Below are 12474 nucleotides of genomic sequence, written 5' to 3' on the forward strand. Positions count from 1 at the left end.
CGGGGGGAGCCAGGGGCTGGCACCAGGGGGGCAGGGTTGCCCCCCCTGCGCCTGCAGACAGAGGAGAGGGGCTGGCACCCTCGGGGCAGCGCTGCCCCACTCCTCACAGGGCTGCCCTCGTGTGCCACGGGGCAGCAGCCAGTGCCGGGGAGGGGAGAGCGGGGCAGAGGCAGCCTGGCTGGGTTACTAGCCGAGCCTCACGGGGACTGGCCCATCGCCTCAGACACCCCGACGCCAGGACACCCACCCCCCACAGCTCAGGGGCATTCCCAGACGTACAGCTGTTGCCCCCACAGTTCCTTTGGGGCTCTGGGGCCCCGTGAAATCCCCTCCCTGCCACGGTCCACACCCCTGCCACTGGATGTTCCGAGACTCCGCTGCCCGGGCGTATGATCTGAGCGCTGGCCTGGGAGCCAGGCTCCCTCATTCGCCCGGCTCTGCTGGGGATCTCAACGGAGAGGGGAGTTTGGCTGCCAGCTCATCCGCTGGCTAGTGGCGCTGTCATGGGGGTTGGGTGCAACGGGAACTCTTGCTGGGAGCCCGTCTGATGTGTTCCCCAGACCCGCAGAAGAGCTTTGTGGAGCTGGGAAGCTTGTCTCTCACCCACAGACTCTGGTCCAGTAAAAGATATTCCCTCCCCCACCTCATCTCTCTTGATTCCACAAGCCTTGTCTTCCCTGGGAAAAGGGTGCTTTAACCCTGGTGCTAGCCCTGGGCTCCCCCACTCGACTGCCCCTCCGCACTGTGAATGTGACACAAGCTAAACACACAGTTTGCCAATCTGTGTGTCTCTCCAGCCCCGGGCTGGGCAGAGCCAGAGCAGAAGGGGAAAGGCCGGTGACTGGCAGCCCACGCCTGGCAAGGAGAGGATTGAAACACTGAGGCGCGCTCCGGGGTCCAGACATCACAGCACGAGCTCCATGTTATAGCCGAGTTTTCTGGGCTGGAAGATGCCAGCACCCAGGGGTCCTACTGGAACAGTGAGGGCTGAGTCAACAGAGAGCCCTAATGGGCCTCTTAGTGCAGCAGCTAACGCCCAGACCCTGAGAAATGGGGACAGGGGAGAGGATGGGGAGTCGGTGAAAACCACTTTGGTGCCGAGGGCAACGGCCACAGCATGGGAGGCACTAGGCATGTGATCTGCTGCTCCTAAGCCCTCTGCTTCCAGCCCCTCTGCCCCCAGCCCCACTACTGTGCCCCCCTCCACCACCGTGGCTAGTGCAGACAGGTCTCTGTGTCCACCCGTCTGTCCACCCCTTGGTCTATGTCTGTCCATACTGTGCCTCGGTGGGCACAGACAGGTCCCACCCCAGTGCACAGGGCCCCACAGCCCCAGACCCCCCCCCCCCAAGAGCAGGGGGCTGGAACAATTTGTACAGTGGGGATGCTGAGAGCTATTGAACCAAACTGTAAACCGTGGATATGATGGAACCACTTCAAACCATGGGGGGGTGCGGCAGCCCCCCCAGTTCCAGCACCTATGCCCATAAGGGCCAGGAGCTCCTATCAGGCTAGGAGAATGGGGGCGCTATAGGAGAACTGCAATGTCTACGCCCAACCTCCAGGGGGCGCTGCAGTGCAAGGCTCTGCGCATGCGCACGGAAGCGCACAAAGCAGGTTCCAGCGTTCCCTCTCGGCCGTCAAGCGGACTCGGCGGTCGCCCGAACCCCGTGGAGGCTGCGCATGCGCGAAGGACTCACCACTCGCTCACTGCCGCGTCCCTTCCCGAGTAGCCTGGACCTGGCGCGTGCGCAGTGCGGCTCTCCGCGCCGGGTTGGCCGCGCGTGCGCAGGAAGCGGGGTCGGCGTGTCTGGGTCTCAGAGCGGACGGGTCGGCGGCGGCACCTCGCGGGGCGTCATGGGTAACGGGGGTGGGGGCGCGGTGCCCCGGGGCACGTGGTGCCCTGGCTGGGGGGATCCACCGGGGAGGTGCCCCTGGCGGGGCGGGGCGTGGGGGGTGAGGTGCCCCAGGTGGGGGGGCTGGGGGTGCCCACTAAGAGGGGTGCCCTGGGGGGCTAGGGGGGAGGTGCCCCAGGTTGGGGGGGGCTCGGTGTGCCCACTAAGAGGGGTGCCCTGGGGGGCTAGGGGGGAGGTGCCCCACAGGGGAGTTGCCCGGGGGGGGAGTGCCCCAAGTGCGGGGGGCTGGGGGTGCCCGCCAGGGGAGGTGTCCAGGGACCGCCCCAAGGCTTTGTGCCCATGGTGCCCCCCCCACTCACGTGGGGCTGCTGGCACCTGGGTCCCCGGGCACTAGGGGTAGGGCTGCTGCACGGCACACAGTTGGTGTGGCGCCCATCACCCTGGCGCCTGGACGCCACGTGGCCCATCACGCAGCAGCGCGAGCCGACCCGGGGCTGCAGCAGCCCCACAGGGGTGACCGCGGGTTGCTGGGGCCGGTCTGGCAGTGGCCCAGCGCCTCATTGCATGGTTCTTGCTCTGTCCCCAGCCGTGGGCACGGGCACGTCCCTGGCGCTCTCCTCACTTCTCTCCCTGCTGCTCTTCACCGGGATGCAGATGTACAGCAAGCAGCTGGCCTCCACCGAGTGGCTGACCATCCAGGGCGGGCTGCTGGGATCCGCCCTCTTCATCTTCTCCCTCACCGTATCCTTTGGGGCGTAGGGGGGGTGGGGGGAGACCTGCGCTGGCTCCTCAGTGGCAGCTGCCTCTCATAGACTTTAAGGTCAGAAGGGACCATTATGATCAACTGGTCTGACCTCCCGCATGATGCAGGCCACAAAGCCGTCCCAACCCTTTCCCTTGACTCTGCTGTTGAAGTCCCCAAATCCTGTGGTTTAGAGACTTCAAGTAGCAGAGAATCCTCCAGCTAGTGACCCCTGCCCCATGCTGCGGAGGAAGGCGAAAAACCTCCAGGGCCCCTGCCAATCTACCCTGGAGGAAAATTCCTTCCCGACCCCAAATATGGCGATCAGTAGAACCCCGAGCATGTAGGCAAGATTCTCCAGCCAGACCCTCATTGGCCATCGATACTATTTACCAGCGATGGCACGCTGTTCATTTGACTAAAATCATGTTATCCCATTAAACCATTCCCTCCATAAACTTATCTAGCTTAATCTTAAAACCAGACACGTCCTTCGCCCCCACCGTTTCCCTCAGAAGACTCTTCCAATATTTCACCCCTCTGACAGTCAGAAACCTTCGTCTAATTTCAAGCCTAAACTTCCCCAAGGCCAGTTTATATCCATTTGTTCTCGTGTCCACATTAGTACTGAGCTGAAATAGTTCCTCTCCCTTCCTTCCTTTCCTTAACTCTGGCTCCAGGCCTTCAACAACCTGGAGAGTTTGGTCTTCGGCAAAGGGTTCCAAGCCAAAATATTCCCGGAGAGTAAGTGCCCAGCCGTGCCCAGGGGGATGGGGGGGAATCACATTTCTGGCTCCCAGATAATTAAAAGAAACAGCAAGACCCAGGGGGATTGGGGGGGCGGGCGTCTGATTATTCCTGAGACCCTGGATCTGCAGAGAGCTGCCCTGCTGAGAGTCCAGCGCTGCTGTGAGCAGATGCCCCCCCCCCCCTTTGGGACCCCAGCCCTGCCCTGGGAAAATCCCCCCCCCCCCAACTGCACTCCCAGCGGGACCCTAACCCTGCTCTGGGGTTCCCACGTGCAGCTCCCCCCCATGGGACCCTAGCCCTGCTCTGGGGGGAGGGTTCCCACTCGCTGCTCCCCCCTTAGGGGAGGCTGGCTTGCCAGTGCAGCATGCCCAGGGCAGACGCTCACTGCCACTCACATTTCTCCCCTTCTCTCTTCTCCAGTCCTCGTCTGTCTCTTACTCGCTCTCTTTGCATCAGGCCTCATCCACAGAGTGTGTGTGACCACCTGGTACGTAAAAGCCCATCCTGGGGCGGTAGCAGGGAACAGGCCCCCCAGGCCTCAGAGTGGGGGGAGGACATCGCCCTGGGGAGCTCTAAGAAGCTGCTGTCAGGGCTGAAGAGACCTGTTGAGCCTTACAGAGCTCCTTTCCCCAGCTGGCGGTGCTGCCCCGGTACCGGGCGAGGGGTTGCGGGGCCAGCAGGGTTACTCCCTGGCTGGGCATGGGGCTGGCGGGGCTGCCACTGTGCCAGGAGAGGGGTCGCAGGGATGGCAGGGTCATTCCCCGGCTGGTAACAAAGCACATAAGAACTGCATGTCTGGTTCCGACTCCTGGTCCATCTTGCCCAGGATTCTGTCTCCACCAGGCCAGTGTTTCGGAGGAAGGGGGCAGTACCCTGCAGTTGCTGGGGGAGGGGTAAGCCGCCCCCAGCCTGGTTTCTAATAGCTGGAGCTTGGCTCCAGGCCCAAAGAGAGCTCATGTGGGGAGCAGGTATGGGCAAGGGATGGTGCTGACTGGCCTGCCCTTCTCTCTCCTCTCAGCTTCATCTTTTCCATGATTGGCCTCTACTACATCAATAAGATCTCCTCCACGCTCTACCAGTCTGCAGCGCCCACGGCAGCGCCCGCCAAGGCCATTGGCAAAGGCAAGAAGAGGAATTGATGCCCCCAGGGCCCCTCCCATCCAGCCTGCCCAGGACTCTGGGGCACCCAATAAAACGCTCTCTTTGTAACCTCTGGTCAGCAGCTCCTGTGGGTTCCTTGGCCTCGGTGGCTGTGGGCACGCTGGCTCCCCTTGCCCAGGGCCCAGCTCCCTGCATGTTCACGCCAGGGCGGAGTGCCAGCCGGCGGGTGACAGCGTGAGGTCTGTCTTTGTGCCCTACGAGCAGCAGGAGGTACTCTACACAGATGGCTAAGAGTCCGGTTGCTTCATCCGGTGCAGTACCCAGCGGTGTCCAGCAGGAGGCACTGTGGTATTGGCAGTGATTCTGCGTGCCCAGGAGATGAGGCAGGAAACACGGTGGTTGAACACGTGGGCAGCACCAGCCACGGCCGCTGGGTGGCGCTGCCCTCTGTCACCCTGCAAACCCCAGGTGGCTCTGCCTGCCCCCCATGAATCCTCCAGCCCCCAGGGAACAGCTCATTCCGCAGGAGGAGAGGGGTCAGCGGAGGTCACTGCCTCTAGGCTGCAATTAATGGCATTCCAGGGGAATCCAGTCCCTGCTCTGTTTATTCTGTAACAGACCTAGCACTCCTGCTGGGAGGCAGGCAGGGGCCCTGGGCAGTGGAGTTCCTTATGCCTGGGACTTTCCCAGGAGCAAGGATGGGCTGCCCCGTCTCTAGCTCCAGGCTTGTGATGTTTAGGATCCCATCAGGAGCCGGAGCCAACTGCTGCCAAACCCACGGGCAGTCCTAGCCCCTCCCCCCCCTCCAGTTCTCTTCTAGGGACATCTCTCTTCCTTGTTACCAGCCTCTGCACAGCAGTGTGTACAGGGCGACCATATTTCCCAAAGGGGAAATTGGTCACCGCGTGAGACTGGCCTGAGCTCGTCTCCCCACACGGGGCTGGCCTGAGTCGATTGCCTGAGCCCTGCTTGCCTACTGTGTGAGGCTGGGGCTGGCGTCACTGCAGAGTCACTCGAGCGCTGCCTGCCCCCCACCCAAGCGCTGTCTCCTCCCCGGTCAGGGCTGGATTTGCTCCCCCCCCACACACACACACGTTCTGCCACACCCCACTCTTTTGACAAATGTGGGCATTTGTCCCCTTTGGCCTTGACAACTGATCAAGTTGGCAAGAGCAAACGGGACAAATGCCCACCTTTGCCAGAAAAGTCAGGATGGCTGAGACAGACTTAAAGAAGGGACTGTCCCAGCCAGTATGGGATGTATGGTCACCCTAAGGGTGTAGCAGAGATGCTGTGTACCATAAACTGCATTGAAACCATTCCCCAGACGGGAGCCAAATCACACTTACCGTGCCTGAAGGGAGCTGGGAACAGCTGAGCCTTGCTGGCTGCTGCTGGCTCGGTGTGTGGCCCCAGGCCTTGGCTGCACCTGTGTCTGCTACCCCACCTGCTGTGATCACAGGCGCTCACCCCGCTCCCGGGGGGTGGGGGAGCTGGCGGGATTAACGGTCTGTTCCAGAGGGGCTGGGATGGGAGCAGACTATGGGCGGCCTCCTGCAAGTCAGGCTCTTTGCAAAGGGCAGCGTAAGGCCGAACCTGCCTCTCCCCGTGGAGTCAGAGGGGGTGAGGAGGGGTCTGACTGAACCAGGCCTGCTGAACAAAGGGTCTGTCTGCCTGGGACAGCCCAGACAGGCTGTGACTCAGTGGGGGGAGCGGAGCGGGTCTCTCCTCTGAGTGCTGTCTGGGTTGGGACAGAGCCTGGCAGCCCCCCTTTGCCCAGCTACAGGGAGTGGGAATGTGCTGACAGTGTCTGTCTAGACCTGCAAGGTGAGGAAGAGCCCAGCAGGGCCGGGCAGGTAGGTGCAGGCCCTGGCTCCAGCAGGAGTTTAGGCTGGTGCGTATGTGCACCATCTCCAACTGGGTCACAGCTGTAGCTGGTAGAGGATGGGCCGAGCGTTCCCAGTCACCTGGAGAGCCCATTCCCTCAAGGCTGAGCTGTCGCTCCCCAGAGCCTCTGCCCCCTGCCTTTATCCAGGTGACAGCAGCTCCCAGCTGGCCCCAGGAGCTGGGGTCCCTTCAGGCCCCAGGACAATGACTCCAGAGCCTTTCTGGCAGGGCAGAGGCATGGCCATTGGCTGGAAGGGACCGACCCCCATCTCTCTGCCCTGGCCAGGCACCCACCCTGTTCGGGAGCATGTCGCTCACTGTCCCTGGTCCCGCTTTGCTCCAGCTGCTGGGCTGGGCCCACGAGATGCTGCTATGCCAGCTTCTTCCAAGAGGCAAAGGATTCACTCAGGCTCCTGTGCCAGCAGTTGGCAGGAGAACAAAGGCACCTTCCCATCCCCTTCCTCCCAGCACATTCCCCAGCCCTGCCATATCCCTGGCCCACAGGGGCAGAGGGGAGCCTCTCCCTGTGCAGGGTGGGTCCAGGAGACTGACAGGCCCTAAGCTGCCGTCAGACACTTGGCTGAGACCAGCCCACCTGGTTCCTGGCCTCTCCAGGTCGCAGGGGTGTCCCTGCCTGGCTGGGGCTGACCCCCTGTGACGCAGCCGGGAGCGGGGCGGATTGACCTGGGATTGTCGGTTAATTTTACTGGGACTGTCTGCATGAGGGATGGGCGAGCAGGGGTGACTTTAGGTGAGGGACGGTACCTGAACCTGTAACCTGAGCCAGGAGGGGGGTGGGGCGAGTCGACACCTTTGCCTGGGAAACTGGACACAGGGAGAGGGGGAGAGAAGGAGGGAGAGAGCGGCTGGAGGGGTTTTTGGTTTCAGTTTTGGGCTGGCTGGGAAGAGGCAGGGAACCCCAAGTCTAGGGTTTAAGGTCCTTGCCCCCCCAGAGGGACCTGGCTGAGGGGTCCTGGTTGTACCTACAAGCCCTGCTTGGGACTGTGTCCCTGTTGGCTAACAAACCTGCTGTGTTACTGGCTGGCTGAGAGTCCCGGTGAATCGCAGGAAGTGGGGGGTGCGGGCCCTGACTCCCCCACACTCTGTGACACCCTCCCTGCCCCCCAAAGCTATACAGCTCAGCCAGGGGCCTTGTGCCTCTATGCAGCTCCCCTGAGACTGGCTCACTTCCCCTACCCTGAGGCTTCTTGCTTGGCATCGAAGCTGAGGGGAAAGAGAGCAGAGATCCAACGCTCCTTCTCCCTGCCTGGAGAGGGGGCTTGAGTGATGGGGGCAGGGACTCCAGCCTAGGCCCAGTGGGTGCTGCAGACCCCAGGGCAGGGGCAACGCTGGGGGTGTCACTGACGCAGGCCCTTGCTCTCCTCTATCGGGGGTGAATTGGGCCCACCAGCAGAGCCCCCTGACCAGGGGAGGGGCAGCCCTGTGTCACTTCCAGGCCTGGGCAGAGGTTCTCTGCCCCCAGGCTGCCTAGGCCTGCTCTGTGGGACGCGCTCCCCCGTGTTTGGTTTGTCAGAAGCCTGGGCTGGGCCAAGGTCCGGGCCTGGGGGGAGCTGTTGGAACAGGGAGGTTATGGCGACATCAGTAACCTGACCCCCTGCACAGGGGCTGGTGACAGGGTAGCAGAGGTCCCAGCCAGCTATCAGCTGGCAAGAGAGAGAATGGGGGCAGGCCCCTGCTGTGGCTCCGGCTCCAGCTCCCTCCTAGGCCTCTGTCCCTTCCCTCAGCATGGCCAGGTGCAGGGCCGGCTCTAGGATTTTTGCTGCCCCAAGCAGAAACAATTTTGCCTGCCTCCCCCCCCCCCCGTTTTTTTCTTACCCCACCCCCGGCCCCGCCTCAGCTCTGCCCCTTCCCCAAATCCCCAGCCCTGCCTCCTCCCCCAGGCTCTCAAGCCTAAGAGGGAGGGGGAGAAGTGGCGCACGCCGCGGCCACTCGGAGTCTCCCCCTCCCTCCCAGGCTCTCAAACCTGGGAGGGAGGGTGAGCAGCGGCCTGCGAATCAGCTGTTTCGCACGCCGTGGCCGCTTGGGATCTCCCCCTCCCTCCCAGGTCTGAGAGCCTGGGAGGGAGGGCGAGCAGCGGGTTTCACGCGCCACAGCAGCGCAGGTGAGCTAGTGCGGCCGAGGCACATTTTTAGGGGCGGCATTCTGGCGCCGGCCATGCCGCCCTTAAAAATGTGCCATCCCAAGCACCTGCCTAGAGGCGGCCCTGGCCAGGTGGCACTCAAGCTGCGGCCCAGTCCTGCTGGGGGGAGTTGTTCCATCCAAGCCCCCCAGTCTCTTCACCTACAGCCTCCCATGGGAGGTCTGCCCGCAGGCTCAGCTCCGGGTGCTGGTGGCTCAACGGGAGGGAGCTTGGGGGGGTGGAGGAGTAGGGCCAAGAGCCAGCAGGACTTTAGGCTGTACCCTTAGCTCTCTGGGCAGGGACTGTCTCCCGCTGCGTGTGCAGCACCTGGCGCAGCAGCGCCAGACCTTGACTGGGCCTTCAATGCTGCAGCAATACCTCAGCAGGGAGGGGCAGTCCCTTTACCTGGTTCTGGGCGATCCCCCTCCTCTGTCTGGGCCCCACAAGGCAGGCAGGGGAGCTGCAGGAATGGCTGCGGCTGGAGGGCTCAGAAGGGAACACGGTAATTGGCAGGGGTGCTCCCTGCCAGAGGGGCGAGGGGAGGGTCCCAGACTGCAGGAGGAGACATTGCCTTTGGCCTGGGAGGCTGGGCTCAGGCCTACTCAGGCTCCCTGGGGGAGTCTCCTGCTAATTAGCTGCACATTCCTGCCGAGCTGCCCTGGGGGCAGGTGAGGGGCCAGGCTGCAGCTGATGGAGCTCTCCCCTCCTCCCCCCATTGCTGTCCTGGATGATGCCTGAGCCACTCAGTCCCCCTGCCTGGGGGTTGCACACACCCCTTGGAAGAGAGAGAGAGAGAGAGAGAGTGTGTGTGTCCGTCCCACATACCCCGAGGGCATTTCAAATCTGTACCTGTGAGTTGCAGGGGGGGGGGGCTGCCATCCCAACACCCCATCTCTGCCTGCCAGGACTCCCTCCCCCTCCCAGGTCAGGTGTGCACCCCCCCCCCATGGCCCTGTCCCCTCCATCCCTGGCTCTGACCGGACAAGGAGGAAACCAGATGTTTCCTGCTGCTGCTGCCTCTTCGCTCCCAGCCGCCACAAACAAGGAATCCGGCTGCTTCCTCTGGGGCTGGCTGGGAACCCCAGGAAACAAGCAGGCAAAACAGGCAACACGGGATGGGGAGGCAGCTAGGGGTCCTGCTAAGGGTCCCCTTTGTCCCGTCCCCCCCCCCAAACCCTGGCACCACTGCGACCCAGGGCGGGATCTTGTGGGCCCAGGGCACCGCTAGCACTCTGGGCAGGGCGGGGGGCCTCAGGTGCAGGGCATTGCAGCAACCCCCCCACAATCGCCCCATCAAAGGGTCTCAGGACGGGGTCTCTGGCGGGGGCCGTGCTGCCCACGGGGGGTCTGTGCAGGGAGCTCCGCACCCCATGACCAGCTCTCCCTGCAGTTCGTGCATTTGGGATGGCGGTGGCTGCTGCCCTTGGCTCCCAGACCTTCCTGTGCGTCACCCTGCCCTGTGTGTCAGTGAGAACGCACAAGCTACCCGTTCCCAGTGCCCCGTGACCGGGGCCTGGCTTCGCTTCCCAGGGAGAGGTGGGCAGGGAGGACGCTAGGCACCCCCACACACAGCCAGCACCAGGCAGCTCCACCACCCTCTGCAGTGCCAAGGAGCCAGGCAGCCCCTATGTGGGGCTGGGGGACCCTGAGCTCGGGGTGCTGAGGCTATAAACCTGGATGCAAGGGCATCCAGTACTGCACTGGGGACCTGGGGGGCAGTGTGAGGCAGGAGGGACCAGTGCAGGGCACCCAATCCCAGGGGTGGACGGGCCACCCAGTTCCAGGGTGGAGGGGTAGGGAGGGATACCGGGGGGGCGGGGAGGCTAGGCACCCAGTTCCAGTGGTGGGAGAATTATTAGATTAGATGGTCCAGGGCCTTGTGACACGACACAACCCAGCGCTTCCACATTTCTTGCTCTTTTCATAAACCCACAGAAATGTGGAGCTGGAAGGGACCTGACAAAGTCATCGAGTCCAGTCCCATGCGCTGAGGCAGGACCAAGTCAACCTAGACCGTCCCTGACAGGGGTTTCTCACTCACTGTCTGTCTGTCTGTCTCTCTCACACACACACACTCTCTCTCTCTCTCTCTCTCTTCCCTCCCCCCCCCACCTCAGATGCCTGTTCCAGAGCTTAACTCCCCTGAAAGTTAAGATGATTTTCCTAGCGAACCTAAATCTCCCTCGCTGTGGATTAAGCCCATCACTGCTTGTCCTACCTTCAGTGGATGTGGAGTACAATTGATAAGAACAGCCATATTGGGTCAGACCAAGGGTCCATCTACCCGAGTGTCCTGTTTGCCAACAGTGGCCAATGCCAGGTGCCCCAGAGACAGGGAATCATCAAGCGATCCATCCCGTCGCCCACTCCCAGCCCTTAACACAGTGGATTTCAAACTTTTTGTATTGGTAACCCCTTTCACACAGCAAAACTCTGAGTGTGACCCCCCCTTATAAATTCAAAATGGGGGGAGGGGCAATTTAATTTAATGGGGGCTTGGGGCTCTCAGCCCCACAGAGCTGACAGCTGGCAACCCCCATCTAACCACCTTGCGGGTTATGACCCCCCGTTTGAGAACTCCTGCCTTAACATATATGAAGGCTGTTCTCAGGTCCCTCCCCTCAGTCGTCTTTCCCCAAGACTGAACATGCCCCGTGTTTTAACCTTTCCTCTGTCCCAGGTCCGTTTTTTTAAACCTTCGATCGGGTTTGTTGCTCCCCACAGGACTCTCTCCAATTTGTCCCCATCTTTCCTGAAGTGTGGGGCTCAGAACTGGACACAGTTCTCCAGCTGAGACCTTGGCAGTGCTGAGCAGAGCAGGACAATTACCTCCTGTTAATGTAGCCCAGAATAGTAGCAGCCTTTTTGCAACTGCTTCACATTGTTGACTCACCTTCAATTTGTGACCCACTCTAGCCCCCAGATCCTTTGCAGCAGTACTGCCTCCTAGCCAATTAGTCCCCATTTTGTAGCTGGGCATTTTAATTTCCCTTCCTAAGTGAAGTACTTGGCAGTGGCTTTATTGAATTTCAGCTTGTTGATTTCAGACCAATTCCGTAATTCTCTTGTAGTCTGTTTCCATGACAGCGACATCTTTCTCCATGGTTTTGTTATATGTCACCCGTTGTCCTCCTCTTTTCTGTCCTCCCCCGAGTGGTACCCATTCAAGGCCTTGTCTAGAAATAATTTTTTTTTTTTTTTTTTTTTACATGCCCAAGCCACTTCAGCCTCCTTTCTCAGATCATTGTCTCTGCAGTCTGCTGGCCAGTCTTGTGCAGCGCCAGTGTCAGCGGCGTACCCCGCAGCAGGCGCCCGGTGCTCTCCGCGAGCTCCTCAGACCGAACACGCTGACTTCTCCGCTGGGAGCCGGCAGCATCGCCCACGTTTCAGAAGCAGATGCCAGTGTGGGACTCCCAGGAACACGGCATCCCTTTGTCGCATTCCCTGCCCGGTGGGGCACCTGGTCCGAGGGGGGCACCCAGTCCCGGGGGTGGGGAAGGGGGGGCACCCAGTCCCAGTGATGGGGAGGCACCCAGTCCTGGGGGTGGGGAAGGGGGGGCACCCAGTCCTGGTGATAGGGGGCACCCAGTCCCAGGGGTGGGGAGGCACCCAGTCCCGGGGGTGGGGATGGGGGTGCACCCAGTCCCGGGGGGGGGGAAGGGGGGTGCACCCAGTCCCGGTGATAGGGGGCACCCAGTTCCGGGGGTGGGGATGGGGGGGCACCCAATCCTGGTGATGGGGGGACACCCAGTCCCGGGGAGGGGAAGGAGGGACACCCAGTCCCGGTGATGGGGATGGGGGACACCCAGTCCCGGGGGTGGGGATGGGGGGGCACCCAATCCCAGTGATGGGGGGACACCCAGTCCCGGGGAGGGGAAGGAGGGACACCCAGTCCCGGGGTGGGGATGGGGGGGCACCCAGTCCCGGGGGGGGGGGGAAGGAGGGACACCCAATCCCAGTGATGGGGGGACACCCAGTCCCGGGGGTGGGGATGGGGG

The 12474-nt window shown here is 62.1% G+C and overlaps 1 protein-coding gene across 1 annotated transcript; it reads left to right on the forward strand.

The window, feature by feature from the left end:
* Nucleotides 1–1679: 1679 nt before the first annotated feature.
* On the forward strand, nucleotides 1680–4563 carry KRTCAP2 (keratinocyte associated protein 2). Its single transcript, XM_054011314.1, has 5 exons — nucleotides 1680–1861; nucleotides 2443–2597; nucleotides 3279–3342; nucleotides 3769–3835; nucleotides 4367–4563. Exons 1-5 carry the CDS (start codon nucleotides 1684–1686, stop codon nucleotides 4485–4487), a joined length of 585 nt encoding a protein of 194 aa, XP_053867289.1. The 5' UTR covers nucleotides 1680–1683; the 3' UTR covers nucleotides 4488–4563.
* Nucleotides 4564–12474: the final 7911 nt, after the last annotated feature.

This window comes from Malaclemys terrapin, chromosome 21, assembly GCF_027887155.1.
Source record: "Malaclemys terrapin pileata isolate rMalTer1 chromosome 21, rMalTer1.hap1, whole genome shotgun sequence".
NCBI classification, from domain to species: domain Eukaryota; kingdom Metazoa; phylum Chordata; order Testudines; family Emydidae; genus Malaclemys; species Malaclemys terrapin.

Bases quoted from the DNA above. Each gene is read 5' to 3' on its own strand.
- KRTCAP2 (XM_054011314.1), top strand. From the start codon at position 1,684: ATGCGCGAAGGACTCACCACTCGCTCACTGCCGCGTCCCTTCCCGAGT. The intron at 1,862-2,442 runs GTAACGGGGGTG...CTCTGTCCCCAG, and splicing joins CACCTCGCGGGGCGTCATGG to CCGTGGGCACGGGCACGTCC. The intron at 3,836-4,366 runs GTACGTAAAAGC...CTCTCCTCTCAG, and splicing joins AGAGTGTGTGTGACCACCTG to CTTCATCTTTTCCATGATTG.